Source organism: Euphorbia lathyris, chromosome 2 (assembly GCF_963576675.1).
Source record: "Euphorbia lathyris chromosome 2, ddEupLath1.1, whole genome shotgun sequence".
Lineage (NCBI taxonomy): Eukaryota > Viridiplantae > Streptophyta > Magnoliopsida > Malpighiales > Euphorbiaceae > Euphorbia > Euphorbia lathyris.
Window position 1 is genome coordinate 57926599 of NC_088911.1, and position 15345 is coordinate 57941943.

General features: G+C 35.4%; 1 protein-coding gene across 1 annotated transcript; it reads left to right on the plus strand.

Annotated features, from left to right (window-relative positions):
• The first annotated feature begins 1543 nt into the window (after nt 1-1543).
• On the plus strand, nt 1544-3485 carry LOC136218328 (large ribosomal subunit protein eL6-like). Its single transcript, XM_066005127.1, has 4 exons — nt 1544-1992; nt 2215-2321; nt 2859-3040; nt 3127-3485. The coding sequence occupies exons 1-4, from the start codon at nt 1742-1744 to the stop codon at nt 3280-3282; spliced, it is 696 nt and encodes a 231-aa protein (XP_065861199.1). The 5' UTR covers nt 1544-1741; the 3' UTR covers nt 3283-3485.
• The last annotated feature ends 11860 nt before the right edge of the window (nt 3486-15345 follow it).

Consider the following 15345-nt stretch of genomic DNA (forward strand, 5'->3'; position numbering starts at 1 on the left):
AGGAGAAAAACCGTCCGAGCAAATAAGAGGAAACCGTCTAAAAACTTTCTATTCGCTAGAGTAAGACGAAACCACTGAAGATATACTCAGATCGCCAAAGATGGAGTAGCAAGGTGAAATTTCAGGATTCCGACAAAGAGAACTTTAGGATGTCTATGTTCATTCTACAAAGCAAATTACTATTTAATATTTTGAGGGATGTTAATTACTCATTATCAAGAGTGGATAAGAGCCTCATGAACATTCAACCATAACCAGTAGCAACCACGACTATAATCTGTTCATGTCCTCAATAGTAAATTTCTGCGTATTTTGTACAAATCACGAAACAAATTATCTGTCTTAAGATTGTTAGACAAACGATTACGTCTGTCTTAAAAATGTTAGATGTGATTAACCAAAAAACAAACCAAACACAGAAAAAATATATAAACAATACAACTGGAAAGTAAAACGAAAGAGTTAGACAAATCTGATGCCTGTATTAGCAGTTTCCTTAAGACGATGTCGTCGCTATTGACGATCATCTCCTAGGATACAACAGATTACGCAAACGAACTCAAACCGTGTGTAGCCTAGTTATCACCGGAGTAGGAAAACAAGAACATTATGAACAAACAGAGAGCATGAAAAATTCCAGAGAATATTTTCTCTAACCGTTTTTGAATTTGACAATCCATTCTATATAAATAGAACTTGAAAGGATATGTCTTTTCACAAACGAACGCGACTGTACACGGACAGACACGACTGTTCACGTACAAACAAGACTATATACAAAGGACACGACTGTTCATGAAATGAGGTATTTGTTGGTATATAAATTAATATATAATTTTATTCAAAAAATTTCCAACAGACTTAATTAACATGAATTAATTCAATAAGATTAATTCAAAAAAAAAAAAATCAATAAGATTAATTCTTTATAAGTGAGTTAATTCTAAAATTAATTAAATGTCACTCCACTGAAAACGCAGTCAAGACTTAATTAAAATTAATTAATTCAGTAAAATTAATTCCTTATAAGTGAATTAATTGAGGAGAAAACCCGTCCGAGCAAACAAAAGGAAACCGTCTAGAAACTGTCTATTCGTTGAAGTAAAACGAAATCGCTGAAGATATACTCAGATCGCCAAAGATGGAGCAACAAGGTGGAATTTCAGGATTCCGACAAAAAGAACTTTAAGATTCCGCCAAGGCTATGACATCTATTTATCCATGAAAAATGGTTTCTCCGACCATAAAGAGAATAATCCTAAATTAATTATTGTACCATTACTTTTCTAAAGTAAAAAAAAAAAAAAAACGTTATTTTACTTAATTTACATCGTTTACAAAGCTCAATTAAATTGCTTTTGGTCTTGATTTTACTCTAATGCAAATTCAAAATAGAGAAAATCAGTAACAAGTTTGTTAAAACTGATTCAACTAAACATATAGTTAAACCAGTAAAGTATTAAATTCATGAAATAGACACATTACTTCTCAAGGCCATGTCATATATTTGTCCGAATCAAATGGTTTGTTTCTCTAATATGAGCCTTAAACTTACTTAAATGTTGCAATTTAACTTTTTCCTCAAGTCAGGAAACCAGTCTATGTTCATGTAATTATATCCTTCATTTGTCAGTATAAATTATTTAAAAAAGCATAGTTAGCTTGGGTTTTGTTCTGATTTCACCGCCTCATATTCCTGCTTTCATACACTGAGGAGGAGCAATACCCTAAACCTACCGCAATGGCTCCGAAGACACCGAGAGTCACCAGGAACCCTGATCTTGTTCGAGGAATTGGCAAATATTCTAGGTCTCAGATGTACCACAAGAGGGGTTTGTGGGCAATCAAGGAAAAAAATGGCGGTGTTTTCCCTAAGCACGACCCTAAACCAAAGCCAGCTGCTCCTGCCGAGAAGCCTCCTAGGTTCTACCCGGCCGATGACGTTAAGAAGCCTTTTCCTAACAAGCGCAAACCAACACCCACCAAACTCAGGTCTTTGCTGTTATCTATCACTTTAAACTGAATCTCTTTGTGCATATTGCTATACATATCTGCTTGTGTTTCCTATTAAGCTTTTATTACCTTTCTTATTCTTTCGATCTGAGATGTGAAACAAGGTTTAGGCGAATGATTAATTTGTAGTTATGATGGTGTTTGCATTTTTAGGTGGATTTTGGATGTGTTGTAATTGTTTCTGTGAATTTATACTTGCAGGGCTAGCATTACTCCTGGCACTGTTTTGATTATTCTTGCTGGAAGGTTCAAGGGCAAGAGGGTCGTGTTTTTGAAGCAGCTTTCCTCTGGATTGCTTTTGGTCACTGGTGAGGATGATTTCTTCCTTTTTTTTTTTTGTAGCATGGTTGTTGTAGATATTCTGGAAGTGTTATTTCATTCTTATGATTTGCTATTTTCTTTGCACTAAGACAATCCCTGTAATGGCTTATGAGCTTAATTTCTACATGTGAGGGGCGCACTTTATATGCTTTCAGCTAGAGTGCTATCATCAATCTGGGGAAAAATTTAGAATGCTCCAGTAGTAAGCCACATGTATAAACTTCTTTCTTAACACCAATAATCTGACATGAAGTGGTATGTGTCACTATTTTGATTGGTTGAGTCTATTGCTCCTGTATTATAGTGAAATGTCTTTTAATCTAGAGTCTGTTTGAAAACAGAGTTGGAGAGTTTTTTGGTGCAAGCATTATAAACATTAGAAACTACCTGTTTAATCATTTATCAACATTTGTATGCAGACTAATTTTTTCTTCCCCATCTTCATGGTTTATAGATGCTTTGTGGGTTTAGCGGTACTTATTCACATATGCTTCAGTAACTTATTTTATTACTATCTGCTGCAGGACCCTTTAAGATTAATGGTGTCCCTCTCAGGAGAGTCAACCAGTCTTATGTGATTGCAACTTCCACCAAGGTTGACATCACAGGCCTAAATGCTGATAAGTTTGATGATAAGTATTTTGCCAAGCAAGTTGAAAGGAAGAAAAAGAAAGGAGAGGGTGAGTTCTTTGAGGCAGAGAAAGAGGTGAGTTCCCTAACTTGAGCAATAGGTTGGAATTTAATATGTTTTACAGAACTTCATAATTTTAATATTCCTTACCCACATTTCAGGAAAAAAATGTGCTTCCAGAAGGGAAAAAGGATGACCAGAAAATAGTTGATGCTCAATTGCTTAAATCAATTGAGGGGGTCCCAGAGTTGAAGGCTTATTTATCTGCTAGATTTTCTCTGAAGTCAGGAATGAAGCCTCATGAGCTTGTCTTCTAGATGGGAAACTGTGCTAAAGTGTTAGTTTTCTGCTGGTTTTTGTTTGAACTTGTTTTAGCAAATTGTATGTTCCAATTTTGGCTCATATATGCACCTCTTAAGTGGTAATGTGATGTCTATGGATTTTTTTTTTTGGTTTTGAATGTTATATACAATTTATTCAACTCCAAAGAAAATGAATTTTGTTCTCTTGGACAAGCCAATGCTTAGAAAATGATGTCATGGAAGAGTGTTAGTCTGATGTGAAATGTATTGCTTCTGGTTTGATTACATTTGAATTTTTTTAGGCAACTGTTCCATTTTTTTCCTCCCAGAATTGGGAGAGACCGTGAGGTTGAAAATCCCTAGCAACATTTTGGTTTAATGCAAATTAAAGGATGACAATTCGTGTTATTATACATTTATATGATGTAAATATAAGAAAAATAAAAATTGTGCCAGTTATATGGTGTCGGTTAGGTTCCTATGTTGTTGTGTTAGAAATTGCACCATGAACCAAACATATATTTATAACTATTAGTTGGTGGTGTTAAATTTGACTTTATTTTTAGTTGAAGCAAACTTTCTTTGTTTCTGATCTTTAAACTTTGGTTTGAAAACGGAATTGCTTCGAGCTCATCCCCTAATTTTTCTTTTTTTGACGAGCCAAGTTGGTGGTGATAATGATTTGGCCATCGAAGGTGGATATAAGATTTTAAATTGATGATATACTTGTATGGCTTCTACTCATTTTCTGAAATTTTTAAAACTTAATTCGTTCATATTTCCATGGCTATGTGGAATATGATTAATGTGTTTTCTTTAATCGCAGATGCACCGTGTATATATATATATATATATATATATTTGTAATTAGTTTTTATTGTGAATTTCAGTCTTTTTTTTTCTTCCAGTAAAGAAAGACTGAATTTCAAGTGATCTACAATTTCGTTTTTGGGATGAAGTATATACATAGATTTCGAAAACCTTTTTCTGAAATAGTTTTGAGATTAAGCTATAGCATTAAGTTTGGGGTAAATTACATCTATGGCCACTCAACTTTACTCATTTTAACATTATGGCCACTCAACTTCAATTCTTAATGGTATGACCACTGAACTTTACACTTTTTAATACCGGTGGCCACTCAATTTTAATTAACTTCTCAAAGTGACCGTTAACGACCTCAAAACGAAAATATTCAAGAATTAAAATTGTTCAGAACGATATTTGACATGAAACCACATTTTTTTATTTTCCAAAATCACATTTTTTGGAGTTTTCTCTCTTTAAAAATTGACTCTTTCTCTCTTAACAAAACGACACCTAAATGACCTCAAAACGAAAATTTTCAAGAATTAAAGTTTCTTAGAATGTCATTAACGCTTTGGATTTTTTTATTTTTAGACAGTCAACGGTCGTTTTGAGGCGTTGAGTGGCCACTGGTGTTAAAAATTGTAAAGTTCAGTGGCCATACTGTTAAAAATTGAAGTTCAGTGGCCATGGGTGTAATTTACCCATTAAGTTTGAGACAGTGTTTCTCTTTTAATCTGACAGTGAGTGAGAGAACAGTGAACTCTCATTATCCTAAGGTAAGATGATATACTGTGTTTTAGAAAAATATAGTAAAGATAATTGAAAAACAGTTCTTTACACAACTTTCTATTTTATCACTACGAGTAAGATGGGTATTTTTTAATAACATTTAATGGGGACTTCAGGTGATTTTCGTAGCTGTTGTTGTGTTTGTGTCGAGAACGGTCCTTATACATAGAATATACAAACCTTCCGATGGGACATTGGTGGTCTCTTTTATAGAGTGTAGTTGTGATGTAGTGGGCCAACGGTCATAGCTCCCATAAGGTTCTTATATTGGGCCTGAATGTGTGTATGATGGGCTTGGCCCATATCCCTCATCAAGTAGTCCCCTTTTATTTCGATGAGGACGTGCACAGTTGTTCGTCGAACAATTTGATGTGAGTTATTTCTTTACTGTTCGATGATCGAGCGCATGGCACTACATGAGTGTTGACTTAAGTGTCTCACGATATTATGTGATTGCTGCGAGAGATTGACTAGAGAATTCGAACGTGATTGGGTAAGAGCGACCTGTCTTTCTTTCGTTCGGAGGGGGTGTGTGAGTAGATAAGATCGATGGTCATTGACATCAAGTGCCCTTTGATTGCAAAAAAAGATTCTGTCACACCCGACCCTAAACGACCTCAATCGACATCGGGCGTGAAATAGAAAGCTCATAATTAATACTTAGGAGTCTCCAGTTTATCCAAATATCATTATATTACAATTGCAATACCAAAGTTCTAACCATAATTCTAACAATAAGCAGCCAACTTCCAAATCTCGCCTAAGTGGTCGGTAACTTTCTCTATATCCTGTACTTTCTCACCTAAAAACATTAAAACATTTAAAAACGTGAGACAAAAATCTCAGTAAGAAACTATCAGCTATAAAAACCAACTTTATTTAACATAGCTACATATATACCTTTATAAAGAGATTTAATCAAAACCTTATAAAATATACTCAAAACTTAAATTCATAATATAGTCAAAGTACTAAACCAAAAACCAAAAATATATAATCTTATATCCATTCTTGAGTTCAAAACCTTATAAAATATTGTAATCAAATAAGTGTTTTATCAAACCAAATCGTATTCAATCAAACGTAAAACTTATATCAAATCATTCATAACCGAAAACATAATCCAAATGAACTTAAAACATTGTATCCATCCTCGAGTTTCTCCCTTTAAGTATCAATCCATAACCACATATATAGTCGAGACGTCTCTTAACATTACCTATCCCATATGGTCTTACCCGACACTTCTTTGCCATACCCAATAGGTCTTTCACACTGTGTACACATGCCATGTCCCTCACTGAACATGGTCTTCAAATAGAAAACCACCGATCCGGATAACTCTCGATGGATATAAAATCGTAAAATCATAACGTGCTCAAATTTCCTTTCACAATCAAATTCCAAACTATTTCATAACCATAAATCATTTGGCTTCAATTAGCCCTTTTGTATCATAAAAATCATATTTGGACTTCAATCCAAAATAATAACAACAATAACCGCAATAGATTTCTCAATCCAAAAACAATTCGTAAGAAATCATCAAATTCATTTTGTTCAATGTAGATATATAATGAAATAAAAAACATATATGTATATATGTAAATCAACGAAATTAAGCCTTAAATCAACATAATCAAGTAAAATCTGAAATTCACATAGAAGCATAATCAATAGCTTCATTTGAACCGTAATTTCACAATAAAAAGCAAAATCATGAAAAACCCTAATTTTATAAAATACCCGTATAAACCCTGAAATATCAATTTCTGAAAATTCTTTGATTATATATATATATATATATGTACATAAACGCAAAATATAGTTGATAGTTACTTACCTTGGCTAAAATACACCCGTTCAATTCTCCTCGAAATCCTGTCTAAGACGTTTCCCTCCAAATATTGCCGAAACTCAAAAACTCTTTGGTTAGGACTTAGATCTATGCATAAGGATGCTATGGTTTTAATTTCGAGTGATTCGGACGGTCGAATCTCCGTAAATCAAAGAAACGGTGGAGAAACGGTTCAGAGAAAACAGATAAATATAAAAGAATAAAAAAGAAAAAGAAAAAGAAAGAAATGATATAATAGTATATCACCGCCTGATGATATTTGAGATATATATCTCAATTTTATCAAACATCACATTTGATCCTCCATCTTTCTATAATCTTTTAAAAATTATCCTAACTTTTAATTTACATATAAAACCTTCGAATTAACTCCAAACTTTTCCTATAGCACCAAATAAAAATCATACACCTAATAATTATAATATATATTAATACCAAAGTATAAATTCTAGAAATTTAGATACGGACGTGACAGATTCTACCAGAGTGATGCTGAGATATGTTTGGAGATAACGTACGATATATCTTTGATGGGACGTGTGCAGATGTACTTCTAAGGCGGTTGGCATTATTAGAGTGGCTGATAGCTGTATACCAGGGTAGTGCAAGGGTCTCTTTTGAAAAGGGAGAGAAAAACCTAATGATGTCATTTGTCAGATATTTATTGAGGCGTGACATAAATGGCTGCTCAGATTTTCCAAGTGTCTAATCATGTCCAGGGATGAATTTCTAGGCGCCCTTTGAGATTATTTTGTTCTATAAAAGCGTTTTTGTCTTTTCTGTGGAAGTTTTTTCGCCTCTACACTCAACCTTCTTTTTCCTTTCACCGAAGAAGCTTTCCCTTGATTTGTTACGTCGATGGTGGTTTCTGTGTGTCTTTGCTTCGATTGTTTGTGTTTGTGAGGAGTCGCTTGAGGTTAGAGAGTTCGTCCTCCGATGTTGCTTGAAGTTTGCCTTCATCGTAGACGAGGTCAGTTTCTTCTCTTTTCGGAGCTTGCTGGTGTTTTTCCTTAGTTTTGTTGTTTATCGGGGGTTTTCTGGGTTTTCTTATTGTATGATTATGTCTAGTGAGTCCAGTCAGGGGGAAGTAGTGAAGTTGTCTGGCCTTGCTCCTGGTGACTTTACTTTAACTCACTCCGGTCGGAGTCACCAGAGGAAGCGTAAAGCTTCCGGGGATAAGGCTGGTGGTGAGCGTACTTCTAGGGCGAAGAAACCTCATACGCGAGGCGTCCCTACTATGAGGTTGCCTCCTTCGATTGCTAGGCCTTTCAGTGGTGTTAAACCTCATACATTGGAGGTCATTGTGAAGGTGCTTGCGTACCTAGTGAGTGGTGGGGAGACTTTCTTAAGTTTGTATGAGCGAATGAAGAAGAAGGTGTGGATGCGTGGTCTCGAGGCACTTGGTTCGGATGGGCTTCGATATGATATGGAGACTAGGCCAAAGAAGCTAGAGTTCCTAAGTTTGGAGAATGCTCATTCCATAATTGTTTAGAAGGATTTGGGCGCTCTATCGGTTTCTTATCTGATAGGAGTGTCCTACGAGCTTAGTCATACGGAGAAGGAGTTCGAGTGAACAATCCAATGGATCTGAATGAGCTGATTGTGTATGAAGAGCAGCTGGAGGTTAGCATGCGATTGCCATTGCTTCCGTTTTTTATGGAGGTGATGCGCGAGTACGACTTGTGTCATGGCCAGATTCATCCCAACGGTTGGAGGATGATGTTGAAACACCTTTCCACATGATTTTGATTTGACAAAATTATTTAAATCCATGATTAAGGGACAATTAAATTTAAGTGCTTTGATTTAATTGTACTAATATGTTTGTTCAATAATGAGTATAAATATAAATAGAAATAGAAATAAAAAGTAAGACAAGACGAAGTCAGCACAAGCTGAGTAGAGTGGAACTCAGCGTGAAAGAAGATAAGTTATCTTCAGAACAGAAGCTTAACGATCAAGTTAATCAACGAAGCTGAGTGGAACGAAACTCAGTATCAAAAGTAGAAAAGTCTTCTTGAAGAACTATGTCTTGCAGAACGAAGCTGACCATGGAAGCTGAGTAAAAGAGAACTCAGTATATGGATTGACAACAATCAAAGACAACGACTATCAAGATCAAGCTGAGTGATCTTTAGGACAACATGAATGATCCGTTTGCTAAAAGACAAGCTTCGACAACTGTCTGCACCAATAATAGAAACCTTGGAATTACGCAAAAGCCAATTTTGAGATGCATGGGTCAAATGTTCGTTAGCTAAAAGATGAACTGGCACAAAAAGACGAACTGGCACAAGAAGACGTACTCCACCATACGCGAGGCGTATCATGGGAAATCTGCACAAAATCATGTTCCTCCATGCTTGTATCTTATGAAATTACAACTTTGCCCTAGCTTGATGTGTATAAATAGGGGCTGAACCTTAAGTTTTAGGGAGACACTTTTACACACTTTGGAGATACCATTGTTACTATAGTTTAAGTTTTTGTTATTTTGTTTGAGATTTTAGTTTATATAGCAATTCTCTTCCACCTTGAGAGCTTGTTCGTTGATCCCGGCATTCCATCAAAGTTTCGTTCTATCTCCGCTCACCAAGCTCGAAAGTTCCACCTCCAAGTCCTAAGAGACGTCCTTGAGTCCGGTTAGCTAGTTCCGAGGGTGGATTCTTCCCTTTTTACTTGCTAACTAGCTTGCACTCTTCCCATGTACTAGGCTTGGTTATAATTCACATTTACATTCTCCATATTTATAATTTATGATTCATAATCTCTTTCTTCATATTTGTGTTGATGTTTGCTACTTGTTTTGATACTCGTAATTGATTATTGTGTAGGAGAACGCGATTTCGACGCCATTCAGGTTATCTTTAGGGATTCATATAGGTGTTGCCTTACCGGAAGTGACGCTCCGGAAACCGTAGGAATTGACAAACCACGGAACTTACGGGCCCTAATTTCTGGTCCCAAGCATTAGACACGCCTTGACTAGGAATCACGTAGTCTAAGTACTTCACGGATCGGTCACACTGCACGTAGTCATCTTTGCAAGAGTAAAACGTTAACCGTTTATATATTAAGAGTCGTTATTTGTCATATTTATAACTCATCGCCATCCATATCATTTCATAGAGTTTTGTTGTATAAACTTGTCTCACCCGTAGTTAGGAGTAGTTTGTAGTTGTTCCCCAAACCAACTCAAAGTATTCACCGCTTAGATAACGAATAAAACCGAGTCGTCTAATACTTGTAGTTATAAATCCCGTGGATTCGATACCCGGTCTTAACCGGATTATTACTTGATACGACGGGGTACACTTGCCCCTAAGTAGCCGCGTCTAGTAGAGTCTAGGAACACGTACATCCCTTACACTTATATATTCTCACCCATCATCCACACTCTATTCACAACCTACTAGGCGCTAACCATCAATTTTCTGTAATTATCTAAAGTGTTCTTCATTCGAAAAGAACAATTTGTATCAATTGTAAAATTGAGAGTGTTGTGCTGAGTACTCGGTGTTGAGTGCTTAGTGGTAGAGAAATCTAGGTGTTTGGTTATAGCACTTAGTAGGAGTTGAGTAGACGAATAGAGGAAGGTACTCTTGCATATTCAACTGCCTTGTAAACGGTTTGTGCTCTACCTTTAAAGAGCTCAGTATTAGATTTAAAAAGCCCGTAGGGAATCTGGGGACTGGACGTAGGCGGAGAGGCCGAACCAGGATAAGTCGTGCTGAGTATTCTCTAACTCTCTCTCAATATATATATATATATGTATGTGTTGCTTGCCATATTTACTCAGCGTATAAATTGTTTGAATTGACATTGAGTAAATAAGAGTGCTGAGTTGGAAGCTGACCACAAAAGTGTCAACTCCCAACTCATACGTAAAATAGTTCTAGTCAACATCTGAGTAAAGCTATCTTACACTACTATCGGCCGCGCTGACCAAAGCTGAGTTAACTAACTCAAGAAAATATATTAAGTCAGCTTAATTAAAACGAAAAAGTTATATTAGTTCCTAACCCCTCCCCCCTTGGAACTAATTACACGGGACCAACAGATGATGGTTGGGTTTTATTTACTATGCCGTGTGGCTGGTTACGGGTGACGGGGCTCATTTTTCGGAAGTATTTCAAGCAAATGAAGAGTTCCCGATCACAGCACCTGAACTTGTCCCACTCCAAAATCAATATTGAATTGTTGCTATTCGGATTTAAAATATCTAATATGGACATGTTTCAAATTAATCAACAAAGAAATTATAAAAGGGGTAGGTGAAAAAATGCCCATAACGTTTACAACTATGAGCAATGTTATCAGAACTGGACCGGACATCAAACCAGATTTATAACTGGATCACGGGTCACTTGGTCAGATCAGATGGTTCGAATTAATCGAACCGGATGATGTAATAAATAAATAAATAATATTTATATATAATTAGTTTAAAATACATTTCTTTTAGTGGAATGAAAACTAACGAATATGAATAATTAGTTCTATTTACATATTTTACTAATCCACGAGTTATTTGGACCATTTAAATTATTTGGGCCAATGAAACTAATTTAGCCCATCAGTTTAAGTGTAAACCTAATTTTATAAATATTCCTCTTCATCTTATTTCAAAAGATTGCTCAAGCTTTTCCACCTCTCTTTCTCTCTCTTTGCTCTTCCATCCATCGCCTCTCTCTTTCCCTCTCTTCTCTTCTATCGCCTTTCTCTTTCTCTCTCTCAATATCCTGGGTGATTGCAATGAGCAAGAAGCTTGAAAACATAAAAGAAACATACACTTTCTCAGAATCAGAGTGCCGGAAAAAGAGATCAATCTATAAAGTCCTTTCCTGGAAAAAGATACTGATAGATTTAGGCCATTGTTAAAAACTTTCTGATTTTCTGACCTTTTATGGTCATTGTTTATAGATTTCATTACTGAATCAGAGTTGCACCGATTCCCGATTCGACCTCCAGTCACCGGGTCAACTCCGGTTCACACTAGGTTTTTTTAATATATATCAAACCAGTCAATCTCGAACCGGATTCCTTGCCGGTTCCCAGTCCGGTCCGGTCCGGTCCGATCCGGTCCGGTCCGGTCTGAGCTTGATAACATTGACTATGAGCAATTTTACTCTTAACGTCTAAAATGATGCAAATTTACCCATAATGTTAGATATAAGAGCAATTTTACTCATAATATTGGCAAGTTGGGTCAATTTCAGACATTATTATAAAATAGAGAAGTTTTATTTCTTATTCTACACCAATTGCACATATCAGTTAGTTCTAAAAAAAAGAGATTTCATATTTTTTTATGATTTAATAATAAAATTGAAAATTAATATTTATAAGGCCTAATACATTATCAGCTCCCTGAACTTGTCCAAAATAGTAGATTGGCTTCCTGATCTTTGCAAGTGTCTCACCAGCTCCCTATAATTGTCCATAAAAGTAGATTAGCTTCCTGAACTTTGCAAGTGTTTCACCAACTCCCTAAACTTGCTTATTCTGTAACAACTAAATACAAAAACTTATTACATCAAAATTCTAAAAATACGCCTTCATCTATTCGAGAGGTAAGTTTTTCGCTTCTCCTACCTTTCAACCTATTATAAGAGTTAGTGTTTCAGATTTGAGAGATTGGATGGATGAGGATCGAGAGTTCGTATTATGGTTTTTGTTTAGTTGTTACAGAATAAGCAAGTTTGGGGAGTTGGTGAGACACTTGCAAAGTTCATGGAGCTAATCTACTTTTATGGACAAGTTTAGGGAGCTGGTGATGGAAAAAAGCAAGTTTAGAGAGCTAATGAGACACTTGCAAAGTTCAGGGAGCTCATCTACTATTTTGGACAAGTTCAGGGAATTGATGATGTATTAGGCCTATTTATAAATTCAGTGAAATATTTGAATTGTTTTTTCTAACTCGTACAAAAGATAATATATATACACTACAAAAAAAAAATGGTCTACTACGACACTTTTTTCGCGACGTTTTTGAGGATGTGTCTCTATATTTTAAAATTTAATGACGCTTTTGTATTTGTGTCAGTCTTTACCGTCTCTTAAAGACACTTTTTATTATACGTTGACATTTTTTAAAAAGTAACTACGCTTTTGAAAAAAGCATCATCACTTTTTTAAAATTAAAGACGGTTTAGAACTTACGTCGTGAATAAGTGTCTCCGTATTTTTTTATTCGAATATTTTTTATTTTTTATCCCAGTATTTAAAATTCAACCACATTTTTTAATTTGTGTCCCCTTTTATAATCATTTAATGACGCTATTAATTATTGTGATGGGATTTTTAGAAATTTAACTACACATTTTGAAAAAAACATCGACATTTTTTAAAAGTTAAAGACGTGTTAAATTTTATGTCCCTAAAAAATATTAAGGTAATTTTTTAATTTAAAAACACTTTTTAGTTTTGTCCTTATATTAAAAATTCAATCACGTTTGTTATAATCACTTAATAACACTTTGCAAAATTGAAATTTATTTACTTCAGATTAAAAGAACATGGACAATCTTTGAATATAAATTAGATTTATTGTAAAATTAGTCTTCCTAAATTTTTAAGGATCAACATATATGACTACAAAAATAACAAGTATTAAAAGAAACTTTTAATAAAGATAATAAATATCATTTGCCTATTATTAATTGGGAAAAAGCGGGATCTTTCCCCAAAACAAAAATGCTTCCCCCCAAATAATTTCATTTTAAAGCCCTAATTATTCTCCTGGCTCTTCTCTGTACGCACCCTCACCTCTGACTTTCCATCTCTATGTGGGATGAGTTCATCGAACAATCGATCGAAATGTTTCGAACCAAGGTGAAAAGATGGCGCTACCCGGATTGGGAAGACGGATGAGATGTAATCTAGGGCTAAAGAATAGTGGGATCGGGACTGATGGAGAACGCATTTTGAAGAAGTTGAAGAGCAGGAGCGAATCGTCTCTATTTTAAAGGTTTACAATCGTCTTTCAATTGTATTGTTGAAGCTATTTGTACTATGGCTCTTTGTATGAATGTGATTTGAATTTCAACATTCAAATTAAATTGTGTTGAATTTTGAACACAAGCCATACAATTTTGTCAAAGTTCACATTAGTCTTTTTCCCTTTGTTCACATGTAATTTTTGACTTTGATTTCTTCCATTCACATCTCAAAATTTTCTTATAAATACCATGCATTGGCATAGGTTTGTGCATCCTAGCAATTGATATTAGATTGCTAGTTTTGAGTGATATTCTCTAAGAGAGAATTGTGAGGTTTTGGGTGTATTGGGGTTAAGGGTTTTGAGTGTTATTTTCTCCATTCTTTTGTACCACTTTTGTCTCTCTAGTGGAATAATTTTCGGTCTCCTTCGCCCGTGGACTAGGCACACCGCCGAACCACGTAAATCCTTGTGTCATTTACTTTATTGTTCTTCTTTTATTTTGTTGTCAATTTATTTATCCAAATTAAATATTTCGTTCCGCTGCGGGGTTTTCCCTAACAAATTGGTATCAGAGCCAATTAATATTTATTTTGGGATCTACTATGGCGACAACAAAATTTGATATCGAGAAGTATGATCGTACTATCAGCTTTGCCTTATGGCAAGTCAAGATGAAAGCTATTTTGACACAGAACGGATTAAGCAAGGTGTTAGCAGACGAGTTACCTCCCACGGTAACAAAGGAGAAGAAACAAGAAATGGAGGAGAAAGCTCTAGCTGCCATTCAGTTATGCTTGTCAAACGAGGTTCTGTGTGAAGTCATCCATGAGAAGACTCCTAAAGGCTTATGGGAGAAACTTGAGTCTCTCTACATGTCCAAAAACCTCACCAGCAAGCTTGTTGTGAAACATCGTCTTCACATGCTCAATATGGCAAAAGGTACATCCCTAAAGTCACACCTTGATAATTTTAGTTCCATTTTGCTGGATCTGGAAAATTTAGATATTAAATATGAAGAAGAAGATAAAGCTCTTATGTTGTTACGATCTTTACCGCCGTCTTTCAAAAATTTCCGGGAGACCATGATCTATAGTAAAAGCACTCTAACTGTAGATGAGGTTAAAGGGTGTCTATTTTCAAAAGATCTGATAGACAAAGAGCTTTCTGGTGATAGAAATGGCCCTGTAGAAAGTCTGGTTGTTAGAGGGAGATCTTCTACAAAAGATCCCAGCAGCAACAACAACAACAATCGATCGAGATCAAAATCAAAATCTAGATACAGTAATGTGACATGCAATTACTGTAAAAAGAAAGGGCACATCAAAGCTGAATGTTTCAAGCTACAGAAGAAAAATAAAGAAAAGGTTCATAAAGAAGACAATCATGCCGACGCCAGTGTTGCTGAAGATGAAGTAGATTGCGAAGTTTATGCCGTGTCCGACGATGGTGCTAGATCTGGACAAGGGTGGATCCTTGACTCTGCTTGCTCATTTCACATTTGCCTTCACAGATATTAGTTCTCCTCTTATGAATCAGTAAACAGAGGAGTTGTGTTAATGGGAAATGATTCTCCTTGTAAAGTTGTTGGTATTGGTACCGTCAAAATCAAAATGCATGATTGCGTTGTCAGAACCTTGACAGATGTACGGTATGTTCCTGACATGAAGAAAAACCTTAT